The sequence below is a fragment of the Lissotriton vulgaris genome, chromosome 2_1 (genome assembly GCF_964263255.1).
Source record: "Lissotriton vulgaris chromosome 2_1, aLisVul1.2, whole genome shotgun sequence".
Lineage (NCBI taxonomy): Eukaryota > Metazoa > Chordata > Amphibia > Caudata > Salamandridae > Lissotriton > Lissotriton vulgaris.
Genome location: NC_141687.1, coordinates 2,004,037,744 through 2,004,056,560, shown reverse-complemented (window position 1 = coordinate 2,004,056,560; position 18,817 = coordinate 2,004,037,744). Strand labels below are relative to the sequence as shown.

The following is an 18,817-nucleotide window of genomic DNA, read 5'->3' as shown; positions in this document are numbered from 1 at the left end:
GAGATGAAAAAGACAAAGTTGGCAACCAATAAGTAAAGAATGCATATGATCATAAAAAAATAAATGATAAAAAACAGATAAACAAAATATATAGCAAGTGAGAGGAAATAAAGAGTGTGTGGAGACAATCTATGCAAAATGTGAGAAAAGAAAAAATGTGAAAGGAAAAAGAAAAGGAAATGTGCAAGGAAAGAATGATGATGCAAAATTACAACAATTAAAGATAGCAAAGGAACTCAATTCGTTCATTGAGCCCATGAGGTTTTATGCAATTCAATTATTTACCCCAGTGATTCTCTCGTTGCAGAAGTTGGTTGTTATTGTTCCGGCCTTCACGTTTCTCCACCACTTCCATCACGGCAAACTATAGTTGACTAAAGTTATGTCGATGTTCAGTGAAATGAAATGCAATAATGGATTTGGTGTTACCAGTTCGAATATTGTCTGCAACAATGGCAAAGAAGACATTGGCCATGTTTTTTTTTTTTGCCCTGCTTATAGCGCAATCCGGAGAGATTGGCTGGTACCACTATGCAGAAATCTGGGACTAAAACATTGTGCTCAAGCCGTTTGAATTTTAAAATTTGATACATCCCCTTTTATTGTGTTCTCGGTCTCCCGCTTTTTGTACAGTATGTGGCGCAGAAGGTCCACTTTGATTAATTGTGACTAATTTTTAATGAGGGCCATTTTTCGTGGATAACTGATTGTTTAATAATTTTTTAACTTCTGGTTCTTAATTATTTATGCATTTTATTGTATGTACATACTTTACCTGTGCTTTTATGGTCGTAGACCGAAATAAAGTTATCACGAACGAATAATGGATTTGGTGTTACCAGTTCGAATATTGCTTTTATGTTCGTTGATGGGTGTTTTTATTTTTCTCTCAGTCTTCCCAGTGTAAACAAGACCGCACAGACATTTCAAGATGTAAATGACATTGTTAGTATCACAAGTGGCATTGAGTTTGAGATAGATGTTAGTTCCTTTCATGGAATATTTGATGATGGGTCCTTTTATCATGTTGTTACAATTCTTACAGATGTGACATGGGAGATTTCCTTTGTATGTCTGGATAGATGTATTAGTTGATGTTTTGGTGATGGTCTCTTTAATGTTCTTTCCACGGTTGAACGCAAAAACAGGCGGACCTTCAATAAAGAACTTTAAGTTACTTCTACTGAACTTTGTAAAACAATTGGTGATACAGTCTTGAACAATTATTCAATACACATCATTTGTGTATTCATAGCTGTGCCCAGGGGGCCGACATCTAATCAGGTGTTGCTGCTTTGTTCAGTGCCTAGATTTGTGCATTCTACAGCTCAGCATCAGTGATTGCACAATTTGATGGCACTTTGATAACTTCTGAGGAGGCTTTCAATTGATGCACACCATATTTGTGCAAGTACAATAAATTTTTTCATGTTTATATTGCACTAATTCACAATGCCTTTTTTGCATGAAAGTATTTTTGCCTTTGTATTGCATGCATAAGCCAAGGGCCAGTTGAAACACCACTAACTGTTCATAAATGAAGTGCATTACAGTATTCCTTCAAAACGTATTACTTGCATAACATTTTGTGCAAATCTTAAGTACGTGTATTTTCAAATTGTAGATGGGTTACCGGCCTGTGGGCTGAATGTTCTGCTTCCTGTGGTGGTGGATTCCAACAGCGACATGTAACTTGTCAGCAAATGACAGCCAATGAAACGGTGTTCATTCTGCCATCAGATGCCTGTAGATACCATGATCGTCCTGCGGGAAGGAAACCTTGCTTTCAGAATCCATGTGCAGGATGGACAGCTCATTCGTGGGGCAAGGTAACTTCTCTATATGGAAAGGGGAGGGTGCGTTCTGGTTGACAAGGTGTTAAGGTCTGTGGGGTTCAAACTTTTATCATCACACTAAAATCTATCAAATTATATTTTCTACATTTCTGGCCAGTAAATTATTGGTATGGGGAATAGGTGGCTTTCATTAAAGTGACAGTGATTGGCATCCATCCGTAAACCCTTGCTAGTCACAATGGCAAATCCCATTTGTTGTGAGACGTGTAACGCACTTCTTTAATATTTTTCTGATTTTAACAATGCTCCTTGGCCAAGGACTCCCAAGCGCTTGACATAATTAGGCAAATGAACAGGAAATACATAGGGTGTTACTTGCACTGATGTTGGGAGCTTTGGAGCTCTTGAAGTTGATCTTGTCCCCTGTGAAAGATGATCTATAAAGCAACTGAGATGCTGCAAAGAAAGGCCTAAAATATTCATGACCTTGAATATAGGAACATAAGAAAGGACACTGGTGCTTTATATGGTAGTATAGATCGATGTCTTGTGCAATTATAAATTAAGCATAGCTTTGAATTGCACTGGAAGGTAATAGATATCTGCAATTACTTGGAACATATGTACAGATTTAGGGATATCAGCAATAGTTTTTACAGCCTATGTTTTCTTCAGTTAGAACTCAGATAATAGCTTTATGGGTATGACTAATCTATAGTGTCATACTTTAAAGCAATCTGTAGCACCTTCTACCAAAAGCACTTCCTCATTGCTGTGACAGTATCTGGCTTTAAAAAAGTATTATAGACCTAAACAGAGTAGTTGGGTTAAACTCCAATCGGTGTTTAACCAAAATATTGGTGGAAAAAATGTTGTGGGTCACAAATATCATGACCATAAAAATGGATGTCAATAATGTAGTGAAACTTAATACTGAAGGTAAAAAAGTATCATTTTTAGGTATTTAATATAGTTTATTAAAAATACAATTATATATATTTTCTTAATTAATATGCTTGTCTAAAATATTCTGTTTTATTTAGTCTGATGAATGTTAATTATTTTAGTACTTTATGTTATTATTTTGTAATAATATTTGTGTTTAATTTGTTTTATTGTAGTTTGTAAATTTTTATCCAGAATGTATTTGATTTTTTATTAATTTAGAAATTGTAAAGTTAGGAGCAGGTTGTTGAGTTTGTAGAGGATTATTGGAGGACGTTCTATATTAAGTAAATTATAGTTTTTAATTTATAGTTTATGTTTGTAATTAAAGCATTTTATTGATAACTGTTTAAAATATTTTACAGATTATTTTAATTATTGGGTAATTTTGAATTAATTGCTAGTTGGCTGACTAGTTTACTTAATAAACAGTGTCAATTTTATTTAATAGTCAATGTAATAACTTTTTATTTTTCATGTTATTTTTACCTATACAATTTTGTGGGTTTTGTTTTTTCAGGGAAATATTATTAATATTTCTTTAAATCTTTGTTTTTTTATTTGTAATATAAAACAAATACATTTTTATTCAATTATATTTTTTTATGATTTATAGAAATTAGGAGTGTGAATAGTGTGAATAGTAAATCTGGTCTCTCTAATGCCTAATACTTTCCCTACTATTGCTTAGTGATGACTGGCAATATCTTTTAATTTGTTTACATTTTTTTAATTTAAATATTTTTTACATTAGTAGTAAAATGAAATTATTTAGATTTCTTTATTTTTTATTTCGGTTTTGGGGGATTTTTAAAATGTTTATATTTATATGTATTTTGCTATGCTTTTTTATATATGGTATTCAATATTCCTATACTTATTATTATTAAAACTATTAATACAATTTTGTTTAATAATTGTTTAAATACTGCCTTCAATTATCAAGAGTATATATCTGTATTTTTGAATTTTACTGTATATTGTTTGTTTTAAATGTGTCTATTTTTTATTACATTATTTAAAAAATTGAATATATGCATTCAATCAAATATATTTTGATATGTAACCTAAACTGATATACTGACCTGTTCTTGGCGATATGCATGTCCACAATACCTTTGTCTTGATATTTTCGTACTTTACAAAGTATTCAAACACAAATTATGGTTCCCAGTATTTTGATCGCGTTATTTATGTATCTAAAAATTTTGTTTGCTGCAATCAAATCCCCCAAATCAGTTACATTTTGAGGCGGTTTAAAGCTTGTCCAATTAGCAATATTTGTCACACGGTCAAGCCATTTGGTCTTGGGAGGGTGGGCGTATGGTTGTATCGATGTTTAAACACCATAGGGCCATTAGTATTAGCAGTGGCAAGCCGCCCGATCGCCACTGCCTACATGGCGGTGGCGATCCGCCTGACATATTCCCCCCGCCCGAATGCATATTCCCCCGCCACATTACTATGACGGGGGGACCCCGGCGGACGGAAAGATCGTCCGCTGGTTTTCCACCCGGTCGATAAGTCGACCGGGCGGAAAAGCTGTTAATATGGTGGCGGTGTCTGGTAGAAACCGCCATCCATATTAGAATGCATGCGGGGACATGCAGTTGCCGCCACAGAAAGGCATGCGGTCTTCAACATTGGGGGCCCATAGTGGGCCCCCAGGGATTCTGGGGGTTGGGGGGTGCACATGGCATTTCAATGTACAACGTGGCAGTCTATAATAAGACATTCAAATCCACATTCCAACTGAAAGAAAAATTGGTGTAATCACTTTCATTTTACCTGACGAAGAAACGTTTTTATCACTATCTAATGGCACAGAGATCAAAACTGACTAGCTCCCACATTTAAATTACATAGGATTAGATGTAATAATATACTGATCATAAAACTTGGTTGCAGTTCATTGAAGGGAATAGGAATATGTTTTTAAATAAAATGGTTTACTGAGAGATGTCATTAGTTCCAAGTCCGCTGCTGAGTCTGTAAAACCTTATTCTACATTCCCATAGTGGAAGTGGTCTAAAGGGGACCCCTTTCCAATGGGGAATGGGTTATCAGTCCAACTTGGTGACCTTTAACAATTTAATGGTTTGTGACCAGAATTATGGTTGCAAACCATTGATGCATTGCATACTGATTCATCATTTGTAAGTGACTCTTTCCCTTTTGCAATGGGTTACCACCCCAACTTGTAAGTCAGTAGTTTTTCAATGGTTTGCAACTAGAGTTATGTTTCCAAACCATGAATACATTGCATAGAAATGCATTATTTGGAGAGACTCCCACAATACTTCCCTGCCACATTTAAAGACCAGGGGGCATATTATCAAGGGGGTTTATCTCCGCTGCTGAGTCTGTAAAACCTTATTCTACATTCCCATAGTGGAAGTGGTCTAAAGGGGACCCCTTTCCAATGGGGAATGGGTTATCAGTCCAACTTGGTGACCTTTAACTATTTAATGGTTTGTGACCAGAATTATGGTTGCAAACCATTGATGCATTGCATACTGATTCATCATTTGTAAGTGACTCTTTCCCTTTTGCAATGGGTTACCACCCCAACTTGTAAGTCAGTAGTTTTTCAATGGTTTGCAACTAGAGTTATGTTTCCAAACCATGAATACATTGCATAGAAATGCATTATTTGGAGAGACTCCCACAATACTTCCCTGCCACATATAAAGACCAGGGGGCATATTATCAAGGGGGTTTATCTCCGCTTTTTTGGCTTTAAAAGTCAAGAAAGCGGAGATAAAATTATCTCCCTATTACCTAGCTGTCGCTAACACCAGTTAGCGACAGTTAGTAGGAGATAGCGGTAAGCATGGGCGAATTTTGCGAATCTCGCGTTCGCGAATTTTGCGGATTTGCGAACTCGCAATCCGCAAAATCCGCGAATTCCCGCGAATTTGCGGATTTTTTTTTTTTTGTGTTCGCCCGTGTTTCTGCCAGTTCGCGAGGGTTTTTACAATTTCGCAATTTGCGAACTTACCTGTCGGGTCGCAAGTTTTGCGAACTTGTTGTTTCTACGTGTCCAGCCTGTTTGGGACACTCTTCTTCATCACTGCCACTCTCTGTCACCACTGTCACTCTCTGACTACTCATGCCACCCTCTGGCCCACCCATGCCACCCTCTGTTTCATCACCACACCCTCTGGTTGTCCAGTGTACATTATTTTCGGCAAAGCAAAGCACACCTTCCCTGCCTCAAGTGACCTGAATTAATTTGGGGCTGATTAATGTGTCACAGAATATTTTTTTAGCTGGCACCTGCTTCCTTAGTGCGCCCTGATTAGTGATCTTTTGCACTTGCTAAGTGCTTTCATTGTTGCAAAATTAGTTACAACACCTGCCCTGCCCCAACTGACAATAATGAATTAGGGGCTGATTAATGGATTTTAACTTCCAGCCTGGCTCCTGCTTGTCTCCCTTAGCTGTAATTCAGGACCTTTGTGGCATATGTGTAACTATTCTGAGGTTCAGAGCAGGGTCACATAATAGTTGCAACTGCCAACTGAACTCTGGAGGGGCCCCTCAGGAAGCACTACAGGAAATGGCTACTAATGATGAGCCTGAACTTTTGAACCTGGTAAGTAGTTTCAGTTTTGCTAAGATCGTATTTCTGCAATTTAGCACTTATTCGCTGGGCGCGAAGTTGTACTGGGAAGCCGCGAACTCACGCGAACAGTGCGAGCAGTGCGAGCAAAATCCGCTGCTCGCGGATTTGCGGATTTTGCGGGAGATTCGCGAATCTCGCGGATTGCGAATTTCCCGAAAATCCGCAAAATCCGCGAGCGAAACGGATTTTCCGCCCATACCTAGATAGCGGCCATCTTGGGCCCCACTTTGCATGTCAGTGATATTTATCACTAATGACATGCAAAGTGGGCGTGCCAAGATGTTAGCGACTGGAAACAGTCGCTAACATCGCTATCTCCTATTACCAACTTTTGGAGATATTCGCGCTAAGCGTGAATATCTCCAAAAGCTAACACCTGCCCTGAGCAGTTCTTAGCCATGTTATCCAATGGGAGGTGGATAACGTGGCTAAGAGCATTAGCTCGGTAATCCATGAATATCGCTGACTTTTCAGCGATATTCATGCATTGCGGCGATTTTTATCGCATTTGCAATAAACCTTGGTAATACCAAGGTTTATTTGCGGTAAAAATCGCCGCAGCTCAGCGGTAAATTTTTGTCTCTAACCAAGCAATAGCGACAATTGTCGCTATTGCTTGGTAATATGCCCCCAGGTTAATCAATCTTTCATGCAACGTAAGGCATCAAGACTAGTTGCTATGCAGTTCTTCGTGAAAGGAAGAGGGCAGGAATGTGGCATATTTACCAATATATGGCACATTCCCACTCTCTGCCTGCACTGGCGCCCATTGTGTTGTCTAGTGATAATGCAGGTACCTTTGCACTATGGTGCAAGGGTGCCTGCATTGGATGCAGGATTGTTTTTGTACAGGAAGGGTCATCTTCCTACTTAAAAACAATCCTGAAAAGCTTTTTCCTTTTTCTAAGTGTGCTGAAGAATGAAATAACAGAGGAAACAACAAGTAGAAATAAAGCTATTTCTCTTTGTTGTGTCTCCCCTAGGAAGGCATAGAATTTTGATGCATTGCCAAGTTTACCAGTCTTGGTAAATCTGGGAATGCACCAAAATCCATGGGTAGATGCATGGGAACACCCACGCTGCACCCATGGAACACCCTACCAAGGCAGAGTAACTTGCGACTTACGCTGCCTTGCGGTACTCCAGATTTACCAAGCAACGCAGGGCCACACAATCTGACTTTAGTACAGTTCTGTGATAAATCTGACCCCAAATCTCTATTCAAATGAAATCTTATGTTAGAAGTCAGTAAAACCTTACTGTTATTTAATGACACACAAAAGTGGTCTTTCTTGACCACACAAAACAGCTACTGTGTAGGCAGCAGCAGTTCAATCTTACTCAAAGAAAGAACATGAGTACAAGCTTCCCTTACATTCAGAAAAGCAACATGTGCAGCAACAGAGAGACACGTTTAGACATGAAACAGGAACAAAATCCGGTGGATGTGAAAGCCTTCCTCAAATACACAATGAGCAAACGTTTTTCCTCCCAGATGAAGCCTATACCAGCAGAGCAAGTGTATGATTTCTTCATAGATATGTGTAATGTTCAGAGCGAAACTTACTATGATGTTTTCTTTTCTTTTTAGTGTTCCAATCGATGTGTGGGTCAAGCACTCGGTTTGCAGCATCGTCACATACAATGTCAGCATTACAATGGGACTGTGGCGCCAGACTCATATTGCCAAGAGAACAGGTACCGATTAGTCTTGCTGAAAGAAACTGTGTTCAGAGGGTGACTTTCCTTACAAGTAAATAGCAAATATAAAGCATGGCATGCTATTCATTGTATCTAACTTTAATGATGTTCTTCAGGACTGAATGAAGAAACCATTACTGATAATGTTACTTGCAAATGCTTTGTTTAGAATATTACTCTTCTATAACTGGAATATTACAGAAGAATAACATAAACGAATCCTTTGTCTGGGAAAAGAAACCTGCCACCAAAATAGAGACGGTTTGGAAGTATACTGCTTCAGGGGCCATTTCAGAAACTGTGAAAGACCTTTTCGTTTAGTAGCTCAGGCTGCCATATTTTAATGGTCCTTTCAGTTTCAAATCAAATTAATTCTATCAGTCCCATCACTGCCAGCCAAATGAGCTGCATTTTGACGACTGTCTCGTCATTGAACCATTATCTGCATTAGTGCAAGGGATTGCGGATGACAGTTACTGATGCATAGACACCAGGAAGTGTAATGTGCAGAAAATTAGAAACCGAGCCATTTCTTTGGGAAGGAACTCCAACCCACTTTTGTGAATTGGTACTGCTGTTTTTTGTTTAGTTTTTTTAACTTTATTTTAATTTTTAGACAACCAGACATAGAATAATGGCATGTGATTCATAGGCATGGTACAGACCGATATTGCACAGATAGAACTGAAGCTGATGTAACAAGGCATTGATTCAGGGGCACAAAAGGCAATTGTGGAGCCCAACAATATAGGACCCGATTACGATGTGGTTCGGAAATCAGTCTGAGCGTATCGGTTTGGCAATGGTTTCTAACCAACTCTGATAGGGAGAGTCCGACTGACCGATTACGATGCATCCAGGAGCTTCCAGATATGATTCCGCCGGACTCCCATTAACTACAATGCAATTGGTCCCCTGGCTTTTGGCTGTTCCCCCAGGTGTTTCAAAACCTTGTCCTTATGACAATTTCTCTGAGCAAGATACTCTTCATTTGACTTTTTTCTGTGATTATTATGTTTTAATATGCAAGAGGTTTGTATTTCCAATACTCAGAGACTGTCATTTTACCCAAGTCAGGCCCGCCCTACTGTACCTCCAAATGTTATCTTCCCCCATGGTCTGTTTCTGGGTTGAAAGCTTTTTAACAGGAGCTATTAGGTGCAGGATTTTTTTTTATATTTTAACCGTTATTAGCCTTTATCTGTTTTTATTCTAGGGTCCATTTCGTGTCAACACTGGGGTTTTGACATATCTGTCTATTGTATTTGATTGTATCTGATTTTGGCACTTTGCACTTTACATGATGCTTTTTGCCTTATTAATTATTTAGAACATGGCCCTCTGACTGATGTTAAGAATGTTTTAGCCCAAATTCTATAAAAAAAAAGGGTGTTTAAAATTTGTCGATAAAATGTACACTTTTATGGCATTGAGTTGCCGAAAAAACTATTTTTGATTGATTGATTGACTTCAATGGGAGCCTATGTTCCGACTGAATGCATAGAATCCTATTGAAGAAAGGGGTAGCTAGGGAAAATAGGGCACCCTGTGGCGGGCACCCCCCTGGTGCCTGCCACACTATGCATGGCTGGTAAGGGGGACCCATGGGTACCCCCACGGGCCCGCTTAAGAAGGCTCTGGATGCAGGGGTCCGCTACAGGCCCTCAAAGTCTGCTTCCGACTGCCGATTCAAGTTGGACGGCACGATTCGGAAAGGCTGTCCGAATCCAGCTTCGTAATCAGGCATTCGGAAATGCGTCACATAGAGTCGTACGAGTCTGCTCTGTACGGCTAGGTCATTCCAAATGCCATCAGGTTCAGATTAGAATATTCCTAATGCCTAACTCACATCATAATCGGTCGGTCAGAAACCTTTCTGATTCAGTCAGAAAGACATGTTCCCGATCTGATTCAGACAGGGCAAATGCCTTTAGGAGGCCTTCCAAACCACATCGTAATCGGCCCCCATAGATGGCATAGACATTCTTCTACCCAGCTCCCACATTCGCCTTCACAGTTCTCTAAGCAGGATTAATACACAATCCGCCACATAGCAGAGCAGAGTAGTATGCCCTGCCACATTATGCAACGCCTTCATAAGCTAAAATGCACTCAGAATTGGGCACACACTAAATAACGCTGACGTTCCATGCCGCCTTTTGTGAACTCGCTTACAAGTCTGCTAATTCACCTTCCCTTGTTTCTGCAGCTTCCACCACACTAGGACGAGCCAGAAAATCCTGATAGGGCCCCCATATATCCGTCAGACTGCTGCTGGCCCGTAGCAGTTTGTGATAAGTATCCGACTGCGTTTGACAATATGTTATGTGCACATGCCAGTCCTGCAGAGTTAGGAGCGGCCCTCGAGCCCAGCACATCTCTATCCTACGCCACGCTAGTAGCAATCCAGTGGCAACTAGTCACCAGGAAGTCTTAGGGACGTCCCTGTCATAACGTAGCAGCACCAACAAAGAGGTCAGACCAATTTGCTCACCCATCATCTCTATAAGATCAATTGATATTGCTGTTTTGGACATATGAAAGGATTTGTTTGATTCATTATAGGACAAAAACTAAACAAGTTGACTTTCCATCTCTTTTCATATGTGCTTGACACAAGACATCAAGAAGGTGCAAACAGATTTATGTGTGTAGTACAGTGGTTCTTTGATGACCACAAAATTACGACTGAAAGCCAGAGATCCCATCTAAGCAATTTCTATGATTTGAACCTAAAAACAACACACAAAAAGACAAAAACATTCTACATCAAACATATACACAAATTCAGAAACAATTTATTTCGTTATCAAAAAAAGCAAAAAACAAACTTTTAATGGGAAGGTTGGAAGCTTTCGACATGTAGGGCCTTATTATGTCAGTGGGACCACACTGACAGGTCGTCATTCAGGATAGCTGTCCGAATGCTACATTACGATGCAATCGATTGGACTGCAGTGGTCAGGGGGACAGACCTCTGCTCCCTACAGGCTCAAGCAGCCCATCAGGGCGGCAGTTGGACCGTAATCCCTACAATTAATCAATCAATCAAGACACTTATAAAGCGCACTACATACACGTTAGGGTCTCAAGGTGCAGGGGGGAGGGGTGCTGCTACTGATAGAAGAGCCAGGTCTTGAGGAGTATTCTGAAGAATAGTAGGTCTTGGGTCACCGTAGATTTGTGGTTAGGGTGTTCCAGGTCTTGGCGGCGAGGTGGGAAAAGGATCTGCCGCCGGTGGTCGTTCTTCGGATGCAAGGGACTGTGGTGAGGGAGAGGCCTGCGGCCGGTGCTGGCGGCTGGGAGTGTAGAAACTGAGTCGTCTGTTGAGGTATGCTGGGCGGGTGTTGTGGAGAGCTTTGCGCGCGTGGAGGAGGAGCTTGAAGGTGACCCTCTTGTGGACGGGGAGCCAGTGCAGGTCTCTCAGGTGGGGGGTGATGTGACTGCGGCGGGGGATGTCAAGGTTCAGGCGTGCCGAGGCGTTCTGGATGCGTTGCAGCCGTCTACAGCTTGGCCGATGTTCCTTCATAGAGGGCATTTCCGTAGTCCAGCCTGCTGGTGACAAGAGCCTGTTTGACTGTTTTTCTCGTTTCGGTGGGGATCCACTTGAAGATCCTGCAGAGCATTCGGAGGGTGTTGAAGGAGGATGAGGAGACAGTGTTGACCTGCTTAGTCATGGAGAGGGTGGCGTCGAGGATGACCCTAGGTTGCGTGCGTGGTCGGTGGGTTTCGGTGCTGTCCCCAGTGTTTTCGCCCACCAGGAGTCTTCCCAGGCTGAGGTGGTGGGGCAGAGGATAAAAACCTTCATCTTATCTGAGTTCAGCTTCAGTCCGCTGTTCATCATCCATTCAGCGATGTCCTTCATTCCTTTGTGGAGGTTAGTTTTGGCGGTGTGAGGGTCTTTGATGAGGGAGATGATCAGCTGGGTGTCGTCGGCGTAGGAGATGATGTTGCGGTCATGTGTCGGGCGACGTGGGTGAGGCGTGCCATGTAGATGTTGAACAGCGTCAGGCTGAGGGAAGAGCCCTGGGGTACGCCGCAGATGATCTCAGTGGCTTTGGAGCAGAAGGGGGGGAGGTGGACGCTCTGAGTTCTGCCAGAGAGGAACGATGTGGTCCAGTCCAGGGCCTTCTCTTGGATTCTGGGGTCGTGTAAGCGTGTTCGTAGTGTGTTGTGGCAGACCGTGTCAAAGGCAGCTGACAGGTCCAGGAGGATGAGGGCTGCTGTTTCCTCGTTGTCACGCAGAGTCCTGATGTCATCGGTGGCGGAGATGAGGGCAGTTTTGGTGCTGTGGTTGCTGCGGAAACTGGACTGGGATGGGTCCAAGATGTTGTTCTCCTCCAGGTAGCAGGACAGTTGTTTGTTGACAATTTTCTCGGTGACCTTTCCCGGTAATGGAAGCAGGGAGATGGGTCGGACGTTCTTGAGGTCCTTGGGGTCCGCCTTGGGTTTCTTGAGTAAGGCAATGGGGTGGTGCCTGCACATGCCCGGCTGTAGCGATCACAATGTTCATTTCTCACAGCCTTTTCATGGCAGTCCCACCGCCATGGAAAGGCTGTTGAAAAGGGACTTTGGGGGGCACTAGCAGGGCCCCTGTCCCCTGTGGGTCTCTTCTATGTGGCCTGGGGGCCACATGTGGTGCCCCCCCCCCAAATATCTATGCACCGTGTATCGCATGGTGCCTGGTACAAGTTGCATGGATTTTAAAAAATATCCCTTTTTCTATTACAAGATGTGCTTTTCCGGGCCACAGCGCAAGACACAATAGAAAAACTGATTCTTATGACCGCATATACGGCTGTAGCATCATAATCTGGTGGGTCAAGTCAAGTCAAGTCAATAAATTTATATAGCGCGCTACATACCCAGAGGGTCTCAAGGCGCTTGAAGAAGGGTGGGGAATTACTTGTCAAATATCCACGTTTTAAGTTGCTTTCTGAATGCTAGGTGGTTCTGAGTAAGGCGAAGGTGAGTGGGAAGTGAGTTCCAGGTTTTAGCTGCCAGGTAGGAGAAGGATCTACCTCCCATGGTGGTTTTGTTGATGCGAGGTACAGTGGCAAGGGCTTGGTTGGAGGATCGTAGCTGGCGGGAGGGGGTGTAGAAGGACAGTCGTGTGTTGAGGCATTCGGGTCCGATTTCGTAGAGTGCTTTGTGTGCGTGGGTTAGGAGCCGGAAAGTAATTCTCTTATTGACGGGGAGCCAGTGGAGGTTTTTCAGGTGACCAGAGATGTGTTCTTTACGCGGGATGTCTAATATGAGCCTGGCTGAAGCGTTCTGGATGCGTTGGAGTTTTTTCTGGAGTTTTGCGGTGGTACCGGCGTAGAGGGTGTTTCCGTAGTCCAGTCGGCTAGTGACCAGAGCGTGGGTGACCGTTTTTCTAGATTCGGTGGGGATCCAACGAAATGTTTTTTTGAGCATGCGAAGAATGTTGAAGCAAGATGAAGAAACGGCGTTGACTTGCCTGTTCATCGAGAGTGAGGAATCCAGGATGACGCCTAGGTTCCGTGCGTGGTCCGTCGGGATGGGTGCTTTTCCAAGGGCCTCTGGCCACCAAGAGTCATCCCAGGCGGAGGGGGTAGTGCCTAGGATGAGGACTTCTGTTTTGTCTGAGTTCAGTTTCAGACGGCTGTGTTTCATCCAGTCAGCTACTTCTTTCATTCCTTCATGCAGGTTGGTTTTGGCAGTGTTAGGGTCTCTGGTGAGAGATAGGATCAGTTGAGTGTCATCGGCGTAGGAGATGATGTTGAGGTTGTGTTGGCGTGCGATGACCGCGAGGGGGCTCATGTATACGTTGAAGAGGGTGGGGCTGAGTGAAGAACCTTGTGGTACGCCGCAGATGACTTCAGTGGCCTCAGACTTGAATGTGGGAGGCGGACTCTCTGAGTTCTTCCGGTGAGGAACTAGGTGATCCAATGCATGCTCATTCTTGTCCAACACACCAGTGCTTCATTTCAGGTTACCAATCATCCATACTAGATTCCACTTGCTGTATTTGCGCTGCTCCCATGAAACATGATAAGGATATCAACTTAATTTTTGTCTCCAACTTAAGGTTCCTTCACATTTGCAGAGCATTTTAATATATTCAATGTGTAATTCTGCATTTTTATGTATAACTTCTTTATTAATCTGCTAATATTATTCAATTTTCTGAACCCCCTAAGCAGGTGTTTTGGGTCTACAAGGGTCCATGGACCCCAGGTCAAGAAATTTAAAGTATTTAAATATATTTTAAACTAAAGTTATGTTTCAGTAATTTTTAAATTCAAAAATGTTTATTAAAGTATTTTAAAACAAAATAATATATACGTTTTAATTCAAGATATGTTCTTAACATTAATATTAAATGTATTTATATTTTTTCTTAATTAATATAATTTAATTTACCATTATTTTTTTTATTCTATTTTTCGGGGAGTTTTATATAGCGCGACCTCCACACAAAGGTATCAGAGCACTTGACATGGGCACCAGTTGGGTTACAGGCGGACACATTCCTTTTGTTAGGCACAGGAAGATTACGTGATATGCCTGGAATCACCGGATTTTGAGTGTCCCTGCCGAGACTCAAATCTGGTTCTGCAGCTTCGAGGCCGACTTCTCTAGCTTATGGGATTTATATTAAGCCCTTACCACCATTATTTTCTATGGGAGTGTGTTGAAGTAACATTAGCTGGCCAGGTGTAGTAAGGAACTCACTCCAGGTCTGAGCTGGAGTACATTTACTACTGTTTTGGCCATACTTACTTTAGAAGTACAGATGTTGAATAGCAGTGGGCTTATTCTTTTGTGGGTGTGTGTATGTCCTCCATAAAATCCCCTAAACGACCCGTGGTCCCTCCAAACTCATCCCGAAATCTCGTCTATTTTTTAGTACGCAGGTCCTATTTTCAACCACTCCCACAAAACTTCCATGTTTGAGTATCTCCCCATAAAAATGATAGGAAAGGTGGATTGGGAGGTGGAGATTTACACTTGTAGACTTGAGAATTGCATTTTGAAGTAAGTAAGTGAGTAGTACTAATGTAGTACTTACTTTACTTACTTCAAAATGCAGTTTGTGAATCAGGCCTAATGTGTTTAGGTATTATTCAGTTCACAATATCTGACAACAGAGTATATTATTTTACTGAGTACATTACCTATTTGATGTGAAAATCTTATTTGCCAAGTGGTCGAGGAAAGAATGTTAAGCTTCTTATACTGTATCTGATCTGCCTCCGTGCTACGGTACAGCTTATTCAGAAACAGAGATGAACCATGTGCATATTTAGTACTCTGAATCACCATTAGCTAGATTGGTCAGGCTGCGTGACTTTTGATGGGAGATGCAAGATACAGCAAAACACAATTCAAAACATAATTCAAGATATTACACAGCAGCATCCAGAGTAGAATCAACCATCAAATGAGATATTTGTGTCAACAACACATAGGAATTAAATATAGTTTGCTCACTGTTAAAATCAATGGTATATACAAAATGTTCTGGTAAACTAATAAATAGAAAGTTCCTGTTCTTAACTATAACCACTATACTCTTATTTCTTCCCAATTTTGGATGACTTGACTCTTTCCTCTGTATTCTCTTTTGCTTAGTCTTTCTTTTCTCACCACTTAACATCTCTAATTCCAATTCTTCAGTCACTCATTCACTCTGAGGAATAAATGTACCTGCAATTGCTGTTTCTTCTGTCTTCCAAAGGATTATTCTCCATTGGCTCTCCAATCATAGTTGTGTATGCGCTACATTCTCCAGGGAAAGAAATTAGAATTACACTAGGCAAATACAGGACAGACTCAAGTGCAACCTGTGCAAAAAAGCCTCAAACAACAAAAATACAAAACTATATGTTATAATCACATATGACTCATAACTTGCATGCTCAAAGATTTATGCAAGACATAGGACACAAGCATACCAACTCCTTTAATAATAGAGTTGAAAAAGTTGCGTATAAAAATACATATGTTTGTCACTTTATTACAAGCATCTTCAGGTATTCAATCTTTACATATTTGGAAGATTTCTATGACCAGATGTGACAAGAAATGGCCTTGTTATGCTTGTCGACGTGCTTCGTGGATTAACTATAATGGAAACCACCTTTTTCAGGACACTTAAAATATGTATTTTATTCTTAGATTAAAAAAATGTAATTAAGTTGTGAATACATGAATTCTAAAATTCTAAAAACAAACAAGCAAGACACATTACACAACATTAATTCCGAAACGTTCAAAACATTAAAAGCACATACAAATTACATGACTTTTGCACAGAAAGCATCATAATCACTCCAAACATATTGCCATGATAGTCTCTGGTTAGTATATCAAGAAAGTGTGACACATTAATGTCATCAAACGGGGAAAAAAAGGGGGAAGAGGGGAAGAAAAGAATTGAACAGGAAGAGAACGATACCCTGCAGCTCTCAAATTCTCTTAAACTCGTCTTTCATTAGGCTGAATGTATCTAGAATAAAACAAATTCCCACATTAATTACACTCATATTTTCATCCGTAAAGCTATTTACATTTCCACTCGTCATTCCAGCAAGGAAACCTATTTCAAACTTTTCTCAATCCCACTCCCCCTGTGTCCCTTTGTAAGACTTAACACTCTACTTAAACCTCGTTTTCCTGCCTTCGAATAAGACCATCACAATGTATCCTTGATTTCCTTTAGCAGCTTCCTTCCTTATGTATTTTTATGCATTTACTCCCTTCTCTAACACTGAGCTCTCTTCTTTTTTTAAGAAAGATCTAATGCCACTACTGCTCCCTCTGACCCTTGCTTGCATCTCATGTCTCTCTACTTTCTTCTCTTTCATTACCTCGCTGCCCTCTTTGGCCTTTCCTTTTCATCTAGGCTCTTCCCTTACTCATGTATGCATAATGATATTTTTCCTTGGTTCAAAGTTATGTTCCAGTGAGTCTTCATCTTCACCCCCATGAAACGCATTACCCTTCACCAGCTCTTAAGCATTCTCAACTATCATTCTTTTCATCCGCTCTGCAGTCAGGTTTTGCCTCTTCCTATTCCACGGAAACGTCCCACAGCCCCAATGCACATATTTTTTTCTTCGAGCATGTGCAGAAAACACAGTATTTGAAATGAAATTACATGTTGGAAAGAATTAGGATTGAGTAATTTTTGGTTTTCTAATTGCACTTATGACATCTGGAAAATGTACCCATATGATGGATTTGCTGCATTTGAAAATGCTTGCCAGGGGATGGAATATGGGTGCTCCATGTAGTAACTCTGCATAGTGCAGTAATATTTCAGAAGGCTTTTGGAAAGTAGATTATTAGTAGTGGTAAGTAGTTACTTATCACTAGTAATGGGGCCAAAAACACAATGAAAGGTTCCGTTAGGGCAGAGGTCTTCAATCTGTGGGGCGCGGCCCCCAGGGGGGGGGGGGGAGTCCTTGGAAGGGGGTCGCAGATTCTGTCAGGGGCATGCAATTCCTGGCGTTGGGCTGATCGAGGGTGCTCACGGCGGAGGCCTAATTCACACCGAAGTGTGAAAAACATCAAATCCTCATTAACAAGTAGACCAGGAAGGAAGAAGACCAGAGAGATACTGACCCAACCCCCCACCCCCCACCCCCATGAGAGAGGCACAGAAAAGGTGGATGGATGAATGATGGGTGGATGTATGGCTGTAAGGATGAAGGATGGATGGATGTGTGAAAAGGTGGGTGGATGATAGATGAATGGATGGATGAAAGGGTGGATGGATGGATGAAATAATGTATGGATGAAAGGGTGGATGGATGGAAGGATGAAAGGGTAGATGGATGAAGGATGTATGGATGGATAAAAGGTTGCATGGATGAATGATGGATGGATGGATGTGTGAAAAGATGGGTGAATGAATGATGGATGGATGGGTGAAAGGGTGGATGGATGAAGGATGGCTGTATGGATGGATAAAAGGTTGCATGGATGAATGATGCATGGATGGATGTGTGAAAAGGTGGGGGGATGAATGATGGGTGGATGGATGGAGGAAAGGCTGGGTGGGTAGATGGATGAAAGGGTGCATGGATAAGGAGGGATGTATGGATGGGAGGATGAAAGGGTGGATGGATGTATGGATGGATAAAAGGTTGCATGGATGAATGATGGATGGGTGTGTGAGAAGGTGGGTGGATGAATGATGGGTGGATGGATGGAAGGGTGGAAGGGTAAAGGATGGATGTATGGATGGAAGGATGAAAGGGTGGATGGATGAAGGATGGATGGATGGATGTAAGGATGAAAGGGTGGATGGGTGAAGGATAGATGGATGAAGGATAGATGTATGGATGTAAGGATAAAAGAGTGGACGGATGAAGGATGGATGGATGGAGGAAAGGGTAGATGGATGGAAGGATGTAAGGGTGGACGAATGAAGGATGGATGGATGTATGGATGGATAAAAGGTTGCATGGATGAATGATGCATGGATGGATTTGTGAAAAGGTGGGGGGATGAATGATGGGTGGATGGATGGATGAAAAGGTGGGTGGGTGGATGGATGTATGGATGAAAGGGTGGATGGATGAAGGATGGATGTATGGATGGGAGGATGGGAGGATGGGAGGATGAAAGGGTGGATGGATGTATGGATGGATAAAAGGTTGCATGGATGAATGATGGATGGATGTGTGAAAGGGTGGGTGGTTGAATGATGGGTGGATGGTTGGAAGGGTGGATGGGTAAAGGATGGATGTATGGATGGAAAGATGAAAGGGTG

General features: G+C 41.6%; 1 protein-coding gene across 1 annotated transcript in view; it reads left to right on the top strand.

The window, feature by feature from the left end:
- Positions 1–18,817, top strand: part of ADAMTSL3 (ADAMTS like 3) — a 2,358,716-nt gene that overhangs the window by 2,308,898 nt on the left and 31,001 nt on the right. The window contains exons 28-29 of the mRNA XM_086958228.1: positions 1,625–1,829; positions 7,961–8,067. Coding sequence (XP_086814354.1) covers positions 1,625–1,829; positions 7,961–8,067 — 312 coding nt within the window. The remainder of the gene's footprint in view (positions 1–1,624; positions 1,830–7,960; positions 8,068–18,817) is intronic.